We start from the raw sequence: 24070 nt of genomic DNA on the forward strand, positions 1-24070 counted from the left end.
TTCTGAGGCTCAAATTGAAAGTCAACACAAAATGTAATTCAAAACGCAGTAAACTTGTCAGGAATAAGGTGGATAGGTCTACATAATGGTGTAGTTCATCTTGCAGCCTCTGTATAGAGCGCCATCTAGTGTTCAAAATAAGACATCACATCAGGAACAATAATCTCCTTTAAAGTGATACTTCACCCAAAAATGAAATTTCTGTCCTCATTTAGACTACTCACCCTCAAGTTGTTGCAAACCTGTGTGAGTTTCTCTCTTCTGCTGAACACAAAGGAAGATATTTTGAAGAATGATTGGAACCAAACAGTTGATGGACCCCATTGACTTCCATAGTAGAAAAAAAATACTATGGGAATCAATGGTGCCGTACAACTGTTTGCGTCCCTTAGTCCTTCAGTTCCAACCAAAGAGTGCAACGGGGCTGGAAAACCCAGTTGATCCCAGTAGAGGTTGGTTATTTGAGCAATTTAGCAATTTATTTACTGTCGGATTGATCTCAAAATACTGAAGTGTATTTTAACATTCCTAACTAAATTACACTTACTAATAGCTTTATAACTCTGATGATCTGTAGTTTATAGAGTCCACAGTCTGTGATTCTGGTGTGTGTGATGGTCAGAGATCCAGTCTGATGATCCAGCTTCAGTCTTTCACTCTCAGACAAACATGTCTCATGATCTTAATGCACATTCAACACACATCCTAATGTCTAGCATCACAGGACAATCTCAAGAATTTGATAGCGTTACATAAATAAATTGATAAAATTATTCATTTTTTTAAAACAAAAGAATAAATACTAAACTTGTGAATGGCAGTGTTAAATATAATCGTGTTTCAAACTTTTTCCTGTCTCTGTGTGAAACAGTTCCTCATCACGTTTATGTAGATTAAAGTTCAAAGCTGTTCATACAGAAGCAGGACCGGAAGAAACTCTTTACCTACACACTCTCACACACTAAATGTCTGCTCTCTCATGCACAAGATGATTGTCCACCCAACTGATCAAACCACATCGCTAAAGAAAAAGAAAACCCTGCAAGATGAACGTCAGTAAAACTGACACAATAAGATCAGAACATTTATCACTTTGCAATAGTTTTTTCATAAGTGATAAGTGATAATCACAAGAGTTATACTTTTGGCCATGTAACAGAGTCACAACTATACTTTTTCAAAGTTGTTAAATGAGAAACATAAATAATATTTCACACATTAATAACATCCAGATGAAGTTCAACATTATGGAAATAGTGAAACTAGGCGGGTCAAACTGTGTTGTGGGAGGATACAAACACAATCACATATAGACTGAGTGTTTCCAGCAGATAGTTTCATCACACACTGACCTACTGGAGATACGTTTAACATGTTTTTCACATTCGTTTTATTCTGTTTGTGCTGGTGCCGTTTGATTGGTAAGTCATAAACACATTTTTATGGTTTCATTGCTTTTTTTTTTTCCATTTCAGACTAATGCAGTGTCTGCTATGCTAGGAAAAAAGGTACAAAAAGCTGTCAGGTACAGTAATATAATCATTTAGGTACTAATATATACCTTTAAGATACTGATAAGTATCCTTTAGGGATTAATAAGTGAAAGGGTCTCTTTGCAGTCACAGGTTTTGTACCTTTTTTTCTGACAGTATCCGTTCAGATTAGATTATTTTCATCAGCCGTTATGTGTGAAATTAATCATAAATATTGTGAAATCTACAAACTTTGAATTTTGTCTTTGTTCAGAATTGTAACTGAAATATTCAGATCTGGGAAGGTAAAATAATTGCCTCTATTTATTTTTATTTTTTTTAAATACATCTAGACATTTCATAAAAATGCATTAGTCAAAATGTAGTCTTTTTTTATTTAAAATAAAGTATTGAAATATCCAACACAATACAATTGTACAGTACTTTAAATTTTGTGTAATTATTTACATTTATTTTGAATAAATTATGTACCCAGATTTGATTTAACATTTAAGATTAAATATTAAGGATCTGCTGCACCATATGTATTACACTTTCATTTATATTAAATCACAATTACAGACTTACATTAAAACCATCATTTTGATCCAGGTTTTACTTAAAATATATTCATAACACAGGCAATCCGTAAGATGTTTTCTCTCTCTGCTTAATTCTCACAGTCTCTCAGATATTTTACACATTTATTTCCTTTATCAAGAGCTACTGATATAAATGATTAGTTTCTGGTAGTCAAAAAGGAAATTGAATATTAACATTGTCGATGTTTAATTATAATGGTGGACAAAATGAACCGTAAATGTTACATTTACATAAAAGTAACCGTAAAAGTTTTATTCACGGATTAATTTCTAATCCCTGATTTGTTAATCTGAGTTTAGCATTAAGTGATGCAACAAACTGTCTGTTCATAATTCTCACTTTTTAGTTTTGTGTTTCTGCTGATAGTCTGAATGTTCTCAATTTTACATGTAAAAGATAAAATCTTCAGCTGATTTCAGGCTTTGTAAACCATCAGAAACATTAATCTGTGTAAATCTGTGTGTTCATCAGGTGTGTTTGGTGATTCAGTGTCAGTGATGGAGGGAGATTCTGTTACTCTAAACACTGATCTCACTGAAATACGTGAAGATGACTACATACTGTGGATATATGGACCTGAAAAGTCTATCATAGCTAAAATCAGCATTGAGAATCGAATCTTCTCCACATGTGATGATGTTCCTGATGGGAGATTCAGAGACAGACTGAAGCTGGACGATCAAACTGGATCTCTGACCATCACACACACCACAACTGAACATACTGGAGTTTATACACTAGAGATAAAGGGAGCGAAACTGACATCAAAAACATTCAGTGTTTCTGTCTATGGTGAGTAGAGATGTCATTTATCTAAACTTAATTGTACATAATCTATTTACATACATACATTAAATAATTGTATAGTTTGAGCTGACAGACACATTCAGTGACAGTTAAACACTAAACTCTCACTCAACACAAACTACAATTCACAACACATAAACTAGACTGATTATTCATATTTCTCTTTATTCTCTCATGTTTCTCAGCTCGTCTGCCTGTTCCTGTCATCATCAGTAACTCTTCACACTGTCCTTCATCATCATCATCATGTTCAGTGGTGTGTTCATCATCAGTGTTGAGTGTGTGTGATGCGACTCTGTCCTGGTACGCAGGAATGAGTGTATTGTCCAGCATCAGTGTGTGTGATCTCAGCATCAGTCTCTCTCTACCTCTGGAGGTGGAATATCAGGATAAAAACACCTACAGCTGTGTGCTGAACAATCCCATCAGCAACCAGACCACACATCTGGACATCAACACACTCTGCAGACACACATGTGCAGGTACACCACCACTCATCAGTGTGTGTGTGTGTGTTTACTGACCTGATCTCTGTCTTCTGGTGTAGATCAGACTAATGCGTTCACTTCTTTCTTCATCATTACACAGACACACACACTCCTCCTCTTCCTCCAGTGTCTCTGATAGTGTTGATCTCGTCTGGATCTTTGATGATTGTTGCTGGATTTTGGATCTTCTGGATCTGCAGGAAACACACAAAAACTGATTCAAAAGGTAAGTGTTTTCTACTGCTTTTAACAAGTGTTATATCAAAATAGCAATAATTATTATTATTATAGTAGACTTTGAAAGCCCAAAAAACACATTGTAAAAAATAGTTTTGTAGTTTTAATCTCTTCTTGTTGTTCAAACAGTTCAGATTCGTGAAGATGAGAAAACTTGTGTTGTTATGTCACTTCATCCATCGTTCAATGAAAGAAACACACAAACATCGGTAAGATCATTTATCATTAGTTTCTGTTGTGTGTGTGTTTGTCTCATTCAGAAGTTAGTCCGATGGAGATCAGTGTGTGATTGTGTTTCTATAATCATCATCATCACATATCAGATATTTTCTTTATTCAATGTAGTTTCAAAAGCTATTTTACTGTTAACACTATTATACAAGATATCTGAGTAAAAGTCATTATAATTAATTTATTGTCTTGTGGCATTGACACAGAGGTAAATCAAAGGAGTCAGATTATGTTACTTTCATATTGTGTTTGATCACATCATATTTTTTTGTTGCAAATAATAAGTCATTTGAAAAAAGAACAAATAGAATATTTTATTATTATTATTTTATTATTATTATTATTAAAGACATTAATGAAATACAACTGTTTAATTGTGCAAAAGAAAGAACAATAAAACAAAACCTTAACTTTTAAAGGGAGAAATACATTTAAACTAATGTATTCAGTCACAAAACTCATCAGTTCAGATTAATATTAATCTAATATTGGTCACACTTGTGTTTGGTATTTAGGCATTTGCAAAATTGTTAATTTTGCTATTCAGCTTTTCTTATGGTTATGATCTAACATAGTTAGGCCAGGGCTGTGTTTCCCAAAAGCATTGTAGGAGTAAGTTGATCATAGAATAGCCCTTGATGGCAATTGCTCTATCAACTGTGGCTATAAAACGCAGCCCTGTGCAGTTCATACTAATATTAATACATTTAAATATTGTATCTTCTTTTTTTTAAACGCTGATATTATAATTTAAATATCTTATTATATCTCATGTGATGTTTTTTACAGAAAGCTGAAGTGAAGAATGTGTCTGTCATGAGAAGAGATAGAAGAGAAGTTTCCCTTTAGGAATAATCAGGAAATCCCAGCGGACAAACAGCGGGATCATTGTGACGGGTCCCAAGACTTCAACAGACTTTCAATTATTTGTAACACAAGGACTTTTACTTAACAAGACTTTTACGGCCCACAGGAACATTTTCATGTTTGACTCTTAATTCAGATCATGTGCGCAAAATTCTCATCAAAAGAAAGCCCTGAAAACCTTAAAAGATTATAAATATGAAAATATTAGGCTTATTGATATTAAAAAGGAATACATATATTCATGATCTTATGCTGTATTACTCAGTATTTTCAGTTATTTCCAGCAAGAAGAGCAGAAGCTTCATATATCACATAATATTTTAAGATTATATCCTGTTTTTGTCTGTCAGTGTCATTTTAAGAATAAATCCAATGTCTGACTCACTGTTGTTTATTTATTTATTTATTTACTTAAAAGGGACAATGCATATTGATAGACATCTTAGCTTTTCAGCAATGCAAATATGTCAGAATTAGCCCCAGGGCTACTTTCCATAGTACATTCACATAGTACATGTACATTTGTACATTCACCTAAAGGATTATAGGAACACCTGTTCAATTTAAAATCTAATCAATCAATCTCATGGCAGTTGCTTCAATGCATTTAGGAGTGTGGTCCTGGTCAAGACAATCTCCTGAACTCCAAACTGAATGTCAGAATGGGAAAGAAAGGTGATTTTGAGCGTGGCATGGTTGGTGCCAGACAGGCCGGTCTGAGTATTTCACAATCTGTTCACACACACAACCATTTCTAGGGTTTACAAAGAATGTTGTGAAAAGGGAAAAACATCCAGTATGTGTCAGTCCTGTGGGCGAAAATGCCTTGTTGATGCTAGAGGTCAGAGGAGAATGGGCCGACTGATTCAAGCTGATAGAAGAGACACTTTGACTGAAATAACCACTCGTTACAACCAAAGCATTTGTGAGGCCACAACACACACAACCTTGAGGCGGATGGGCTACAACAGCAGAAGACCCCACCGGGTACCACTCATCTCCACTACAAATAGGAAAAAGAGGCGACAACTTGCAAAATTGGACAGTTGAAGTCTGGAAAATGTTGCCTGGTCTGATGAGTCTCGATTTCAGATGGTAGAGTCAGAATTTGGCGTAAACAGAATGAGAACATGGATCCATCATGCCTTGTTACCACTGTGCAGGCTGGTGGTGGTGGTGGTGGTATGGGGGGTATATATATGTGTATATAAATGTATGTGTGTGTGTGTGTGTATATATATATATATATATATATACAAACCCAATTCCATAAAAGTTGGGACACTGTACAAATTGTGAATAAAAACAGAATGCAATGATGTGGAAGTTTCAAATTTCAATATTATATTTAGAATACAACATAGATGACATATCAAATGTTTAAACTGAGAAAATGCATAATTTTAAGGGAAAAATAAGTTGATTTTAAATTTCATGGCATCAACACATCTCAAAAAAGTTGGGACAAGGCCATTTTTATCACTGTGTGGCATCCCCTCTTCTTTTAATAACAGTCTGCAAACGTCTGGGGACTGAGGAGACAAGTTGCTCAAGTTTAGGAATAGGAATGTTGTCCCATTCTTGTCTAATAAAGGCTTCTAGCTGCTCAACTGTCTAAGGTCTTCTTTGTTGCATCTTCCTCTTTATGATGCGCCAAATGTTTTCTATGGGTGAAAGATCTGGACTGCAGGCTGGCCATTTCAGTACCCGGATCCTTCTTCTACGCAGCCATGATGTTGTAATTGATGCAGTATGTGGTTTGGCATTGTCTTGTTGGAAAATACAAGGTCTTCCCTGAAAGAGACGATGTCTGGATGGGAGCATATGTTGTTCTAGAACTTGGATATACCTTTCAGCATTGATGGTGCCTTTCCAGATGTGTAAGCTGCCCATGCAACCCCATACCATCAGAGATGCAGGCTTCTGAACTGAGCGATGATAACAACTTGGGTTGTCCATGTCCTCTTTAGTCCGGATGACATGGCGTCCCTGTTTTCCAAAAAGAACTTCAAATTTTGATTCATCTGACCACAGAACAGTTTTCCACTTTGCTAGAGTCCACTTTAAATGAGCCTTGGCCCAGAGAAAACGCCTGCGCTTCTGGTTCCCGTTTAGATATGGCTTCTTTTTTGACCTATAGAGCTTTAGCCGGCAACGGTGAATGGCACGGTGGATTGTGTTCACTGACAATGTTTTCTGGAAGTATTCTTGAGCCCATGTTGTGATTTCCATTACAGTAGCATTCCTGTGTGTGATGCAGTGCCGTCTAAGGGCCCGAAGATCACGGGCATTCAGTATGGTTTTCCGGCCTTGACCCTTACGCACAGAGATCATAATATCACAGAGCACAGAGAGAATAATATCATCTTTGGATGATATTATGCACTGTTGATGATGATAACTTCAAACTCTTTGCAATTTTTTTCTGAGAAACTCCTTTCTGATATTGCTCCACTATGTTTTGCCTCAGCATTGGGGAATTGGTGATCCTCTGCCCATCTTGACTTCTGAGAGACACTGCCACTCTGAGAGGCTCTTTTTATACCCAATCATGTTGCCAATTGACCTAATAAGTTGAAAATTGGTCCTCCAGCTGTTCCTTATATGTACATTTAACTTTTCTGGCCTCTTATTGCTACCTGTCCCAACTTTTTTGGAATTTGTAGCTCTCATGAAATCCAAAAGGAGCCAATATTTGGCATGGCAATTCAAAATGTCTCACTTTCAACATTTGATATGTCATCTATGTTGTATTCTAAATATAATATTGAAATTTGAAACTTCTACATCATTGCATTCTGTTTTTATTCACAATTTGTACAGTGTCCCAACTTTTATGGAATTGGGTTTGTATATATATAGTTTTTTGTGCTTTATATATGTAGGCCTACTTGTCTGAAGATCTTTTTCATCTGTTTATCCTCCAGGAAGTAAAAATGCGTCTGACATGTGCACAATGACGATAAAGGAAGTATACATGCTAAAAACCTTTCCAAAAATTAGCGCCACCATATAAGTAGGCCATATTAAATAAAAACCAATTAAAATTACAGTCGATAAGACACTATTATTGCTAAGGACGTGAGAGCACAAACTTTAGTATGTGAAAGTGTATATAGGCTATATATAAACTATTAACACTCTCTCTATAAGCACTTTCACATTCTAAAGGTAACATAGATTAGCCTATCTGTCCATTACGGCACATGTTAGCGGGTGGGATATATTAGGCAGCAAGTGAACATTTTGTCCACAAAGTTGATGTGTTAGAAGCATGAAAAATGGGCAAGCGTAAAGGTATGAGCGAGTTTGACACGGGCCAGATTGTGAAGGCCAGACGCCTGGGTCTGAGCATCTCCAAAACTGCAGCTCTTGTGGGGTGTTCACGGTCGGCAGTGGTCAGTATCTTACAGGACTTAAAGGATGTGCTGCAAACATCTTAGTGCCAGATACCACAGGCATCGAGTTGAGTCCATGCCTCGACGGGTCGGACAGCAAAAGGGGGAGCGACACAATATTAGGACGGTGGTCATAATGTTATGCCTGATCGGTGTATATCAAATATCAAAATAAAAATATGAAATAAAATAAAAACTTATAATGGCAGTGTTAAATTTGATCGTTGTGTTTCAAGTGTTTTCCTGTCTCTGTGTGAAACGGTTCCTCATCACGTTTCTGTAGATTAAAGTTCAAAGCTGTTCATACAGAAGCAGGACAGGAAGAAACTCTTTACCTACAAACTAACACAAACACACACACACCGAATGCCAAGTCTCGCATTTAAAATGTCCGTTCACCCAACTGATCAAACCACAAAAAAAGAAAGAAAGAAAAAAAAGCAGCAGGTTTCAGTTTGACTCAGAATCTGAATGTCAGTAAACTATGAGACCATACACGCTTTTAATGTTGTACTTTCCCCCAAACACACTATAGTTGAGAACTGAATAAATATATGCAACAATCTTAAATTAGAGATACTCTCTTACCATGAAATGTAGTGGTAACACTTTTCAATAAGGCTCATTAGTTAACAAACTACATTAGTTAGCATAAAGTAATAATGAACAGCATTTATTAATCTTTGTAAACGTTCATTTCAATATTTACTAATACGTTATTAAAATCTTGTTAACATTAGTTAATGCGCTGTGAACTAACATGAACAAACAATGAACAGCTTGATATTTATGAACTACATCAACGAAGATTAACAAATATTGTAAAAAATGTATTGCTCATAGTTAGTTCATGTTACTTTAACTAATGTTAACTAATGAAATTTATTGTAAAGTGTTACCAATGTAGTTTTTATATGACATATGTATATGTAACATGTGCATACGTGTGTGTGTGTGTGTGTGTGTGTATTACGAGGGTCAGACTTTGTTGGGGGAGGATTCACAAGCTTGTGTTTGTTAAGATCTGTTGTGCTTTCATTGATAGTCTTATTAGACTGAACAGCTGCAAATGTTTCACGTGTTTGTTTTGTTCTGTTTGTGCGCCGGCCGTCAGATCGGTAAGTTATAAACATATTTGTGACGTTTATTTACATATCAAGAGTAATTAACTCCTGCATCGGTTCAAGGAAGTTATTTTCATCCACGGCGATCAAATCTCTCTTGATGTTTTAGGAATTTTATTTTCAATAATTACAAATGCAAATCCTCCCATGAAATGTTTAATTAATAATAAAAAGTAATCATAAACAACTACAAAAGTTCGGAAAATCAGTAATTTAAAATGTGTTGAATATATCCAGCATATTTAAACTTGTACTTTCAAGCTGTAATTAATTTATCATATCATTTTTTATTTGATTCCTCAGATCATATTAAAACACATTCAAACACGAAATGATTGATTCTCTCACGTTTGTCTGTTCACTTACGTTACTTTTCATTTAGTGTGGTGTATCTGCTGCTGTTAGTTGCAAACTGATCTCAGGCTTTCCAAAACAACATGACATTTACATTTATGACTTACATCGCACATTTACATTCTTATCAGTTGTTGGTTTCCCCCAGAACGAACACATGATCTTGGCATTGCAAGCGCTAAAGCTACATGAGCATTAATCTGAAAACCTGTTCATGTTCTCCAGGTGTGTGTGTCTCGGCTGGATCGCTGATGATTGTTGCTGGATTTTGGATCTTCTGCGTCTGCAGGAAATGTATACATTTGACAGAGAAGGCAAGTGTTACTTACTGCTTAATGTTAAACATTATAATAAACACAACTTTATACCCTAAAATATACTCTAAATATTTAGTCAACTGATTTTGTAGTTAAAGCCCTTAAGATTATTTATATAAAAAGAATCCAAAAATAATGTGTAGTTAGTGTTTAAAAAAAGACAATATATCCTTCTTTTCTCAAATTGCACAAAAACATTCAAAATTACAAAAGCTTTCTCCACTTTATGAATATAATTTTACATGTGTAAAGATGCAGCTGCTCAAGTTAAAATATGTTCTCGATTGCTATTGTTGATCATTAATTTCACCATACAAAGATCGATTTGACTTAAATGGTTTGATTTATAAATTATGTGTAAAAAAGAAATGTCTCTCTAAATTTCAAGTGATAGTTCAATTTAAATTTAGTCAAATAAAAAAACATTAAATGGCTGTGTTAAACGTTAAACGAAATGTGTGCATTTATGGTTTAACAGCCGTAATAATAACATACATGTTGTAAATAATCAGATCTAATATTAAGTTTTGTAGTTTTAATACATCTATTATTGTTGTTGTAGCAGTCGAGACTCCCGAAGACGAGATCACTTACGCAGATCCTGTGTTCTACAAAAGAAACGCACAGAAAACGGTAAGACAATATTATTTATTTATGTTGTTTTTCTCTGTATCATTTCAGCAGTGAGTCAGATGCAGTTGTGTTTTTGACTGTATAATAATCCATCACACATTATTATCATGTTTTAATTAAACCCATAAGATTACCAATGAAATAAAAACATATGTTATTTGCCTATTGTGTCGTTTGGATCACATCACAGATTATATTTTTAGTAAACATTAAGTCATTTGAAAGGGAATACATTTTTAAAGCAACTGAAAGACTGTACATCTAAACTTCATCTAAGGATTGTAATTAGCCTAAAACATTTAAACAATAAATGGTTTGCACAACAATACTAGAATAAGCTAATTTAAACAAATTATGTTTTATTGATCCTAATAAATTTAAGCTCTTGTGTCACATTAACATTTTAGCAAAACCCATTAATATAGAAGATGTACTGTAGTTTGATGTAATTTCCTCAAGATGCTTAAGTGTGCATGCAGTGCTGATTAATGTTATTGGAAAAAAAACTAAACACGTTAAATAAAGCTATATGTCTTGTGTTGTGTTTTTACAGAAAGTTGAAGAGGATCATATGGATTATGCGCCTCTGACCATGATAAGATGAGCAAACTTGAGAGTGTTTTTCTAAGAATAAGACTTGAGTCTAAGGTTGAGTTTTTGGTGAGAATCCCCATTATTTTAATCAAGACATCCCAGGAGACGTAGAACATGATACACATTTAAAGTATTAAGATGAAATGAAATGGTCTCCTAACCAATTAAATCATATGGTTCATTGGAGAATTTCATGTTTGACTTTTAAAGTCTTAAAGGGACCATGTGTGTAAATCTCATGAAAAACATGGATGCAAATAACTTTGGGTCTCATGTATTCACCTCTGAACAGAAATGTGTTTTTGATCTGAGTTTGTTCATGAGAATGTTCCTTCTGCTGGACGTGTGTGTTTGATGTTTGTGACCGTCTCTATCTGAGGTGTGAATAGCCTGTGGTTGAAGTGCTTTTTCCATTCTTGCTCACATGAAACCAATTGTCTTCTGCTCTAAAGCTGCTTTACTACAAAATACTGAAATCAACACTGGTGTTTAATAAAAAAAAGTGATATTCCTGTGAAAATAAAGTGAAAATATCATGAACTTTGTGTGTGTAATGATCTATACTCATGCAGTGCGCACACTCAAAAGACAAAAGCTGTCACAGTTGCTTTTCAAAAAGGTACACCATTGAACCTTATTGACACATGGTCTCTAAATGGTTGAAAAGGTACCGCCCCCCTTTGACTGCTTGTACATTTATTTCTAAGAGTAGTTTATCTAGCAAGAGTTCTCTCTAATCAAATCGATTTTTGATAATTTAGTTTTTCTTACTTAGGTCATATCATTTTCTGCCTGTGTCTGGGTAAATTTACAAATAAATGCAATGTGTTACAATTTATGATGTATGTTTGATGGTTGTTCATTTATTTTGTTTTCATCAGTACGAACAAGAAACTAAAAAAAAGATTTTTCCAGCATAACAGTGGTTCTGTCCATAGGTAAAACATAAAGGTAGACATTTCTATAGTGAGATCAAGATAATAATCAGAAAATCTCACCTGAAGTTTCTGAGATAGTGGTAAAGTCCAGCTCCAGTTCTGTAGGATGACGACGAATCAGGGAACAAAACACAGGTTTGGGGCAAGTGTTGATCCTACAAATAATATAAACCAAAATAAAAAATTAGATAATATCCCTAATAAGAAAATATGTAGTGCAGTGTTCTGGTGGATGCGAGTAGGCCTCCTAGGGTGCTCTGAGTGTTGTTTACTAGTGAAAGTGCCCACATTTCTCAGTCTGATCTTCTCATTTGATGTCTTGGTTTCCTCCTTCAATGTGTATCTGAGGGTCTTTTCACTTGATTACGTCGCAGATCTGGTTTATGTTCCCTGGTCCATTTACTAGAGGTGCTTTTTCCCCACAATCCTTGTCTGTGCTCATCACTGTTCATTGTGTGTAGACCTTATGTAGCCCCGCCCCTTTTCAGCGTTGCGCTCGTTGTCTTTTGACTTCCGGTCTGTATTTCCACAGCGATCTTGCATAGGTATGAATGAACTGCTCGTAAAAAAAATTCCCGTTCGACATTTGTTAAGACATCTGCTTTACAATGCTTATGATAAACATTACAATGCTCATGATAACTTTGTTAACTCTACAATAAGTAAATCCACTTCACCAGCTAATTAGTCCTCGACAGCGATGCCATAGAAATATACAGAACCGGAAGTTCAAAGACAATAAGATGACGGCGCCCACGTTTCTCTGGTAAGTTACGACGTCACTTTGTAGGCCGAAACGCGGAAGTGAGTTAGCATTTTAGCACTCCCGGTTCCCTCGCTCTAAAGGATTTTTGAATGGGTTTTTGCTAAATCGCCTGAAATAAGGTCTGTGGTGAACAAAACCTCTAAATATTTTCACGTTTTGATCTATGACATAGAACACACAGTTATAACCTGCTCGTGGTTTTAAAATCTTTATATAGGCTTCAAAATGTATACATTTTGGATTAACTTGTAAAGATTATCTTGATAGACAAAACGTGTAAGGGTCACAACCCTTTGTTAAACACAGATCTTATTTTTTGCGGTTTTCCAAAAGTCTATGGGGAAAATGCATCGCTTTTCGACCGAGGGAACCCATGCGCCGCTAGCTTCCGAGTTGTCCTACAAAGTGACGTCATCACTTTGAGTGTTTGTGATGCCTGTTTAGTGTTTGTTACGGAGTCCTTGTCGTTTGTCACAGCTCTTTGAAGACTTGCCCGTTCTTGTTTTAGTCTACCGTGGATTGCTTAAACGGATGTTTGACCCATGCCTGAACTGTTGTGAGTACGGATTCCCCTGATAAATATTACTGATATTGGATCTTCTGCTTCCTGTGTGTGGTTCTGTGACAGATTCATTCAGGTGAAAATCAACACATTATTTTAGGAATCATTCATGTCTGGAGCACAGAACTGAAACGGTTCACATACTGATTAGTCGTTTTTTGTTACTTCTATGAAAAGTGACTTAAAGTCAGATATACAGCTGGAATGCGGAAGACTTTGACCGCAATTGAACGCAGAACTATCTGTGTGTAAACTGTCCTGCACAGTTTCGGTCCTGTTCTCCAGATACGAATGATTGATTCTTTACATTATGTGTTGTTAAGGAGACATGCTGTTAAGTGGCAGACTTATGATCTCCCCCTGCTGGTGAATGAATAAAAAGTCCCTCAGATGCACATTGAAGGAGGGACCTGAGATATCAAACCAGAAAATCACAGAGACTGAGGATATCACAGAGATCTGGGCTTTTTTGACCAGAAAACAACAAGAAATCACATGCAACCAACTAAAAAGATACTGAAATCCACCAGAACTCCACATTAACCACATTTTCTTGTCCCTTATTCCTCACCCTTATGTTATGATGACAATGGGACAACTGCAGATACATATGGCTTTATATCAAACTTATGTCCTCATACGCAAATTAGCCCGTCCCACCAAAAAATGGATGTGTGTTTCCACCTAATGTTTCTGTATTGTAAACCTATAACCTGACTTCCATCTTTGGGTAATCCTAATACATCATGTGACCATTAGAGGGATAAAACAATCTTGCAGGATAAAGTGAGGTTTTGCTTTGTCAAGCATCTACTATTTCTTAAATTATTCCTTTAGGGTATTAATAATAAAATCGACCATAAATATATCCCACATTATTCACCAAGTACAGGAACAATTACTTGGAGAATAATGTGGGATATATGATTGATCAAAATCATAATGTGAGATCTTCAAACAGTGTAAGATCAATTTTGTCATTTGTTTTTAAAGACACTGGTGTCTGATATCACAGTTGTACTGTAACAATCTCTATAAATACACATTTTCACAGAAAGTGCATTGATAGTAAATCACACCAGCAGAACAACAACAACACATATTCCTGTAATAGGACCTGAAAACAGACCTGAAGCTGGAATGATAAAATATATTGTTATTAGAGATTGACTGATAAACGATTTTACCAATATCTTTCAACTGTCATCACTTTCATCCTCGATATTGAGTGGCGCCATCTGGTGGGTTTTTAATATATCCCTCTTTTTATAGTGGAAAAAATAATATATAGCCTACACAACAGGAAAGTAGGCCTACTGTGCACATGTGTTTGTATTGATCAGTAAGATTAGTAGAGGTTCATAATTCAAGCAAACAGCAAAAGAACATCACTGACTCACGCTTTCACTCATCAGACAAACATACACAAGTCTCGTGGATGATCTGAATCTTAATAAACATTATACAACCCACATCATGATTCATATACACCCCTACTCATACACACGTACACATTCACTACATACTTTCAAAAACTCTGCTCACTGGGGTCTGGTAAAACACTGGATCCAGACTCAGAGATAGTTTTATTATTGAGAGATATTACGGTCCATCATTAATCTTCTCTGTCTCATCCAGGATCGTATCATGGAGCATTCAAGTCCTCGTTGGAAGTTTGTATTTATTCCCGGTACCGGGACGCCTAACTTTACTTCACTATATTTCTATTAAATCCTTATCTAATTATGACAAACTATATATTTTTGGAAAGGTCTAAGACTTCTAATTAAATATTCGACCCCTGTTTTGTGTTAAAAATTATGTAGGAAGAGTAATTAATGAATTTATGACAAGAGTGCACCTAAGAAAATCTGCATCATAACAGGAGGTCTGACCTTTGTCACAAAAAGTTGATGCACCCACTTTTAATCATTGAAACTTCTGTTTTTATGCTAAAAGTTTATAATAAAACATATAATCTAGTATTTTTCAATAAAAAAATAAAAAGTATAGTATAAAATTATCCTCTAAAAATGATAATATATATGTATATATTATCCTCTAAAATATAATAATATTTTTATCGCCTTTTTTATTATATCACACATTTTAGTAGTTATCATAAATTAGGTATCATTTGAAAGCTTATAAACTCAGAATTCATCCTGTGAAAACCATTTTATAATTGAACGTTGCGTTACCATAGAAACGGTACTTATTTTATGAGACTCCTCCCCTTTTGGGCATCCTTATTTTTCATAATTTATGATCAAAACCTTTATTAATCTTGACAAAACACATATTGTCAGAAAGGTCTGAGTCTGAAGGTTCCAAATTTTGTGACAAAATTGATATTTGGACAGAAATGTATTAATTTGTTAAGGCAGAATGTACACAACTAAATTCAATGGAATTCAATGGCACCCGGTGGCTATTTTTGGTACTACGCCTAAACAAAATCTGGGAACTTCAATTTTTGTGATATCAACTTCAAATTTGGAACATAACTTGGTTAGATTTATGGCTTTGATTTTATAGTAATTTTAGAGTAAAAATATTTTGTAAAATATATATTTTATATAAAATAAAAAAAATATATAGTACAGTATATTTGATTTACTGTGAATTAAAACTTCCATAACTTTTTCATACTTTCATTTTTTGAAGCGTTATATATATTCCAAGGCATTCTTAAATTACAACCATTTATGTGTGAATAGAGCATTTAACCCCCATTCTCAAAAAGGGGGGGGGGGTGACAGTTAAGGGGTTAAGTCACTTATATCATAGCAAAATGTAAAAATACAGTGAGATTTAATATTTCTGGAAAATTGAGGACAAAAAAAAAAGTGCATCGGGTGTGTTTTGCTTTTTATTATGGTAATAAATGTATGATTTGGTTTGCTGTCCTCCAGTGGTTTTTAATAAATACCGCTTGGCAAATAAGTCCTTCAACTGTCTCCTTTCCACAAGAGAAAAAAAAAAATCACTCTATAGCTTTGAAAAGGTGTTTCATACAAACTAAACACACCTGCTCTAAATAACCGTGCTCTCACACACAAGATGTTTATCCAAATCAAACCACATTTCCGAAAACCAACCACAGGTCTCAGTTTGTCTCAGAAGCAGAGCTTTAAAAACATGCTAATGTGAGATCATACATGATTTAACCTCTGTTTCCATTCACTAAAATATAGAACTGAATAAATAAATCAGTTACTCTCTATTTTACCATGAAATGTAGTTTGTCCACAATTCACACAGTATTCTTCCACTTTTAGCCATTCAACTAAGTCAACTCTCTTTCAGAAGTATGCTAAATTATAACAAATAAAAGTTAAAGTATAAATTAAATTAAATTAAAGTCTTATAAGGGCCAGATAAACTGTAACTGATGTTCAAATGCAGCGAGTGAAACTAGGAGGGTCAAACTGTGACACATATAGACTGATACACACATATAGACCGAGTGTTTCATCACACACTGAACTACTGGAGAAAATGTTTCACATGTTTGTTTTGTTCTGTTTTTGCTGCAGGAGTCTGACTGGTGAGTTATTAAAACATTTTATTCAATTTCGAAGCGGTGAAGCTAATATGCTAATATTAAACTTAAGAGTTTTATCTGCTGTTAAAATCAATCGTGAATATTGTGAAATCTACTAACTTTGAATTCAATTATACACTACAAAAGTCATGGAAATTCATTGTCAAAATGCATCTCATATATTTGAAAATATATATACTACAAATATCCAGCCTTTTTTCAATCTGCAATAGGTTAATTATCTTGTATTGATTTTCGATAAATTATCTAACGTTAAACACTGATTTTCCTCTATATCCAATAATTTTATGTTGTGTGAAAATCCAATGGATTGTATTTGCTTTTTTAAAATGGGCATTTGTAAAAGTATAATAATTACAAATTTGGGGTATAAGACACTAACATATACTAAAGGTGGTTATCTTTCCTTTTTTTCCATAAATTCTGCTGCCATATCAGTCCATACACATATAAATATACTATATTTCTAGGCAATTCATGAGTGCTGCTGCAATGTTAGCTCTCAGTAACGTTAGCAGTTTATAAACATATTTTACACATTATTTCCTTTATAAAGAGCTGGAGAGAAAGTTTCTGGTAAAAAGGAAATTGAATATTATTGATAATGATTGATGATGTTTAATTATAATGGTCAAAATGAACCGTAGATTAATGTTTTAATCACATATTAGAATTATAATCCCTGATTTGTTAATTTGTGTTAAACACGATGTGCTTTAACAAACTAAATCTCACCTTTCATTTAGTTTTGTGTTTCTGCCTTGTTCTGGATGTTCTCACCTTCACATCTAACAACTGATTTCAGGCTTTCAGAAACATTAATCTGTGTAAATCTGTGTGTTCATCAGGTGTGTTTGGTGATTCTGTGTCAGTGATGGAGGGAGATTCTGTTACTCTAAACACTGATCTCACTGAAATACATGAAGATGACGACATACTGTGGAAATATGGAGCTGAAAACTCTCTGATAGCCAAAATCAGCATTGAGAAACAAATCTTCACCACATCTGATGATGTTCCTGATGGGAGATTCAGAGACAGACTGAAGCTGGACGATCAAACTGGATCTCTGACCATCACACACACCACAACTGAACACACTGGAGTTTATACACTAGAGATAAAGGGACTGAAAATTACATCAAAAACATTCAATGTTTCAGTCTATGGTGAGTAGAGACGTAATTTATCTAAACTTGTACATAATCTGTTTACATACATTCATTCATACATTACATAATTGTATAGTCTGAGCTGACAGACACATTCAGTGACAGTTAAACACTAAACACTGTGGTGGAAAATTTTAAACTGAATATTAAGCCAACCATGTTTTAACATTTGACCTCATTTAACCTGATACAAAGACATTCTGTACTTCAGATGAATGTATATGTGTGTCAAACACCTGACTGTGTGTATAAATAACAAATACGGGAAATGGAACTAGACCGATGACTAAGTTAGAAACATTAAAACAAAGTCTCCTCAAAACAGTCTATGAATAACCAATGAAATTAATGTCATTATGGCATGCCTCCATATTGTATAAAAACTGTTGTGTCAGTGTTTTCGAGGGGATTCTCAATGGAATTTGTCTGAGATCCACCGGCCTTGTTTTTACTTGGGAAGTTCTCTGAGTATTGCTCGAGAACTCTCCTGGCCGTAATTAAAAGCATTGAAAGGAATATCAGGATAAAAACACCTACAGCTGTGTGCTGAACAATCCCATCAGCAACCAGACCACACATCTGGACATCAACACACTCTGCAGACACACATGTGCAGGTACACCACCACTCATCAGATATGTGTGTGTGTGTGTGTGTGTTTACTGACCTGATCTCGGTCTTCTGGTGTACTGTAGATCACACTGATGCATTCACTTCTTTCTGTATCATTACAGAACCAGTCGGACCGTCTCCTTCTCCTCTTCCTCCAGTGTCTCTGATGGTGTTGATCTCGGCTGGATCTCTGATGATTGTTGCTGGATTTTGGATCTTCTGGATCTGCAGGAAACACACAAAAACAGATCGAGAAGGCAAGAGTTTCCTGCTCTTAACAAGTGTTAACAGATGATAATAATAATAAAATCTACTCTAAATGATGTTTATCAATAGATAGCCGATTTTATAATCCAATATTTATCTATATATTTATGTAGGTAATGTTAAATAATGTTGGTTATTGGTTTTTGCTTTGATCTGAGAAGTTCTTTACTCGTCTCACACACAAAAACTGATTCTGGATTTACATTTTCTCTGGTAATAGTGATGTGGTGTTAAGATATTAACACACATATTAATACACACATATATCTTACACATATTGTAAGATCGAGATTTGTGGTTTTAATCTCTTCCTGTTGTTCAAACAGTTCAGATTCGTGAAGATGAGAGAACTTGTGTTGTTATGTCACTTCATCCATCGTTCAATGAAAGAAACACACAAACATCGGTAAGATCATTTATCATTAGTTTCTGTTGTGTGTGTTTGTCTCATTTTAATGTAGTTCTAAAATAAGCCATTTTACTGTTAATGTTGATGCATAAAACATTTCAGGAAAAGTAATCTATAGTTGATTTATCATCTCGTGGCTAAAATAATTAATAATTAAATAATTAATAATATTAATTAATGTAGTTCCTACTTTCATATTATGATTGATCACATTACATATTACTTACTAGCATTTAATTTCAAAGCAATTAATGAACACAAAATGATTGCAAGATATTTTATTGTAATAAATTAATCAAATGCTATAAGTGTCACGTACGGTGGCGACCAGAGGAAAATTAATAAAATAACCATATAATTGAGCAAAAGAAAGGACAAAAAATAAACTAATTAAATTTTATACGGAGAAACTCAAACTGTATTCAGACGCAGATTCATGCATGAAACTCTTCAGTTCAGGAAAATATTAATACAATATTAATCTATTATTATTTAGGCATTTACAAAATCAGCAGTTTTCCCGTTCAGCTCGTGATGTTGTGATTTATCATAGACGGATTTTGCAGTTCATGCTAATATTTGTTTGTTGTTTTCATTTGAAATATCTCATTATATCTTGTGTGACGTGTTATTCACAGAACGCTGAAGAGGAGAGTCACGTGGAGTATGTGTGTCTGTCAGCAGGAGAAGATGATTCAATATTTCAATATAAAGTATAGGCTGATACAGCTGTGGGATCATTTCACTATAGGAAACTTCTACGATCGAGTCTGTGGTATTAAGATTGATATTCAAGGGAATATTCATAATTATCTCATATATAGTGACTCATGCTTTGATACACAGGACATTTTTTTTTACTTTCTGTAGCCGACTTATTTCCTGCAGCAGCAGCTTCTTAACACCCTTTTTCACACACAGACAGACACACAGACACACACACACACACACACACAAATAAAGATCATATCCTGTTTTTGTCAATTCTATAATGGAACCAATGTATAAATGTATGTATGTATAAACAAACGAGTCGACCTCTCCTATAGTCACATTTACACTAGACCTCACCTTGGGGTTCTAAGCATGCGTCAAAACCGCCGCCATCTTGGAACAGGGGTCTTGTCATAGGAAGTAGCTAGGTAACGCTGCTATCTCTGCCTTTACTTCGAATTCATTGATGGTGGCGGACTTTTGTGCAGCGTATGAAGTTCACGGATGAAATCTGAACTAGGAAGAATGTTTAAAAAAATAAAAAAATAAAAATTTCTTTCTGGAATCAATGATAAATACATGTCTGACCGTTGGAACAAACCAAAAAAACAAGAAAAATCACATTCATGATGATTTATGGTGATTTTATTTCCGTTAGACCTGTGTCTACTACATTGACGCTGATGCATTAAAGTGGAGGGGCTCCCCTGTTTCAAGATGGCGGCTCTATTGACGCATTCATTCCAATGAACTGCCATAGCCAAGGTGAGATCTAGTGTATATGTCTATGTCCTATAGTCTCCAGATATGCTCAGGTTCTCCTTCACTGTGAGTCTGTGGGATGTTTTTCACCTGTTTATCGTCCAGCAAGTGTAAATGTTGAGATGTAGATGACACGATGATAATATAGTAAGCCATATATTAAGCCATGCATATTAGAGCATCTTCTAGTGTATAAATATACTGTAGGCCTATTAAATAATGCTTTTAAAGTTGATTACTCACTGGGTTTGTATTACTGGGTAAATGTAAAGCATGCAAACAAACAAACAGCAGAAGAACATCATTGATTCACACTTTCATTCTCAGATTAACATGCATGAGTCTCTAGACCTTCAACAACTTCACAAACCACATCCTGATTCACACACTGCATTCATATGTCCAAGAGATCATTGCAAACCTGCAGTAAGTCATTCATCATCGTGAGATTGTACTCAATAAACCTCTAGAAATGTCTTTAGTCAGATCATAAACAACAGAAAAAGAAAACTGTGTAAAATTACTGCATGCATGTTGACATTTACACCTGTAATAATAAACACCTCAGAGGAAACTGAGTACATGAATGTATAAAATGTGTGTTTTTTTCTAATGTAATATAAAAGATAATAGCTAAACTATTGAATGGCAGTGTTATATGATCATAGTGTGTGTATTGCTTTTCTCAACATGTTTGTGTAGATTAAAAATCAAGACAGGAAGACGCTCTTCACCTACAAACTAAACACACACACACCAGCTCTGATGGCCATTTTCTCACCTAAGATGTGTGTGTCCAACAGATCAAACAACATTTCTGAAGAAAACCCACCGCAGCAGTTTCAGTCTGACTCGAACATCACTAAAACTGCAGATCACACACTTTTAACTCTCTACATTTTCCCTACATGTATATATGATTAAAATTGAGAACTGAATAAATAAACAACAATTTTAAAATCACTAGAGTTTTTATTTTACCATGAATAGTAATTAATCCAATATTTAGACATTATTCTTGTATTTCTAAATATTTAACAGTCAGGAAAGTGGAGTTTGAATGCATCATTTTAAATCTATTAAAACAATTATAAAACTAAAGTTGGAATAACTCCGTTTCAATCGGCTTTGGAAAGACGAGGATCTACTCATAATGAGGAACAGTAAATAACAACGAGATTCACTCACAGTATCTACATCATTCATTCCTGCCGCAGTGCATGCTGGGAACTTGAGTCTCAGCAAGGAGTTTTTTAAATCATGTATATTATTTGTGTGTGTGTGTAATAGGAGGGTCAGACTCTGTCGAGTGAGGACTTGCTCAGACGCCACATTACATCTGTTGTGTTTGTTTAGATCAGTTTTGGAAATGTTTCACGTGTTTGTTTTGTTCAGTTTGTGCTTCTGCCGTCTGATCGGTAAGTTATAAATATATACTATATATTAATATAAACACCTGCTGCAGTTCACATCAGATTATTTTCATCTGCCGTGATCAAATCTCTCTTGTTGTTTCAGGTATTTTAATTTAAATGATTACAGATGCAAATCCTCCCTAGAAATTAGAAAAAAAAAAATATAATTTCAATAATTTTAAATACTTCTGCAGTAATCATAAACAACTACAAAAGTCAAATTCAGTAATAAAACATGTGTTGAATATATTCAGCATCTTGTTATTTCAAGCTATATTTAATTTAACATATTTTTTTTTATCTCGCTCTACAGTAGATCATTTTAAAACACAATAAAGATCAAATTATTGATTCTTATATGTGACTTTTCATTTGGTTTGGTGTCTCTTCTGCAAAGGTTACAAACTGATCTCAGGCTTTCTAAACCAACAGCATTAATTAATCATGTTTTTTTTTTCTCCAGGTGTTTTTGCTGCCGAAACAAATGAAATACAGTCGGTGTCCGTGATGGAGGGAGACTCTGTTACTCTACACACTGATCTCACTGAAATATATAAAGAAAATATACTGTGGAAATATAGAGCTGAAAAGTACATTATAGCTGAAATCGTTAAAATATATGGATTATTCTACACATTTGATGATGTTACTGATGGGAGATTCAGAGACAGACTGAAGCTGGACAATCAAACTGGATCTCTGACCATCACACACACCACAACTGAACACACTGGAGTTTATAGACTAGAGATAAGGGGAGTGAATCTGACATCAAAAACATTCAATGTTTCTGTCTATGGTGAGATGATGAATTCCTGCTGTGCTTCTTGTTTTATTATCCATTTACATGCATTTACATATTTAAATATTTGTAATAGTTTAGGAGGACAGACATAATCACTGCTCATCAACACAATGAACCAAAATTATCCATATTTCTGTTTATTTATCTTATATTTCTCAGCTCGTCTGCCTGTTCCTGTCATCATCAGTAACTCTTCACACTGTTCATCATCATCATCATCATCAAATTGTTCAGTGGTGTGTTCATTATCAGTGTTGAGTGTGTGTGATGCGACTCTGTCCTGGTACGCAGGAATGAGTGTATTGTCCAGCATCAGTGTGTGTGATCTCAGCATCAGTCTCTCTCTACCTCTGGAGGTGGAATATCAGGATAAAAACACCTACAGCTGTGTGCTGAACAATCCCATCAGCAACCAGACCACACATCTGGACATCAACACACTCTGCAGACACACATGTGCAGGTACACCACCACTCATCAGATATGTGTGTGTGTGTGTGTGTGTGTGTGTGTGTGTTTACTGACCTGATCTCTGTCTTCTGGTGTAGATCAGACTAATGCGCTCACTTCTTTCTTCATCATTACACAGACACACACACTCTTCCTCCAGTGTCTCTGATAGTGTTGATCTCGGCTGGATCTCTGATGATTGTTGCAGGATTTTGGATCTTCTCGATCTGCAGGAAATGTAGAAAAATTGACAGAGAAGGCAAGTATTACATTCAAGTATTATAATAAATAACAATTTAAAAATATACTCTGAATATTTCAGGCTATTGATAGACCTAATTATCATTTACCGTAATCAATAATTTCCCCCATAAAATTGTAGTCAACACCTTCAAATCACTTATATGAAAAGAAACCAAAATAAATGGTAGTTTTTGTGTTTACCAGTTTCTGTACATTTCTGTCTCTGACTCTCTATTTGCATGCAATAAAATTGAGCAGCAGT

The 24070-nt window shown here is 34.8% G+C and overlaps 2 protein-coding genes and 2 long non-coding RNA genes across 4 annotated transcripts in view; 3 read left to right on the forward strand and 1 right to left on the reverse strand.

Moving 5' to 3' along the window:
• LOC120486601 (uncharacterized) overlaps positions 1-24070 on the reverse strand; it is a 147053-nt gene that overhangs the window by 66940 nt on the left and 56043 nt on the right. The window lies entirely within an intron of this gene.
• LOC120486691 (uncharacterized) lies at positions 3410-5086 on the forward strand. Its single transcript, XR_005624265.2, has 3 exons — positions 3410-3596; positions 3737-3816; positions 4628-5086. It is a non-coding gene; the product is annotated as an uncharacterized LOC120486691 (long non-coding RNA).
• On the forward strand, positions 16794-23807 carry LOC120486728 (uncharacterized). Its single transcript, XM_089119117.1, has 5 exons — positions 16794-16816; positions 16931-16941; positions 17808-18128; positions 23275-23602; positions 23774-23807. The coding sequence occupies exons 1-5, from the start codon at positions 16794-16796 to the stop codon at positions 23805-23807; spliced, it is 717 nt and encodes a 238-aa protein (XP_088975243.1).
• Positions 19107-20659, forward strand: LOC148995744 (uncharacterized). The gene is made up of 2 exons (XR_016146992.1): positions 19107-19416; positions 20058-20659. It is a non-coding gene; the product is annotated as an uncharacterized LOC148995744 (long non-coding RNA).

Source organism: Pimephales promelas, chromosome 2 (genome assembly GCF_988280905.1).
Source record: "Pimephales promelas chromosome 2, fPimPro1.hap1.1, whole genome shotgun sequence".
NCBI lineage: Eukaryota > Metazoa > Chordata > Actinopteri > Cypriniformes > Leuciscidae > Pimephales > Pimephales promelas.

Excerpts from the sequence above, each read along its gene's own strand:
- LOC120486728 (XM_089119117.1), top strand. The coding sequence starts at position 16,794 with ATGCAGCGAGTGAAACTAGGAGG. Across the intron at positions 18,129-23,274 it reads ATTCAATGTTTCAGTCTATG|CTCGTCTGCCTGTTCCTGTC; the intron begins GTGAGTAGAGAC and ends TATATTTCTCAG. Across the intron at positions 23,603-23,773 it reads CCACCACTCATCAGATATGT|GATTTTGGATCTTCTCGATC; the intron begins GTGTGTGTGTGT and ends TGATTGTTGCAG.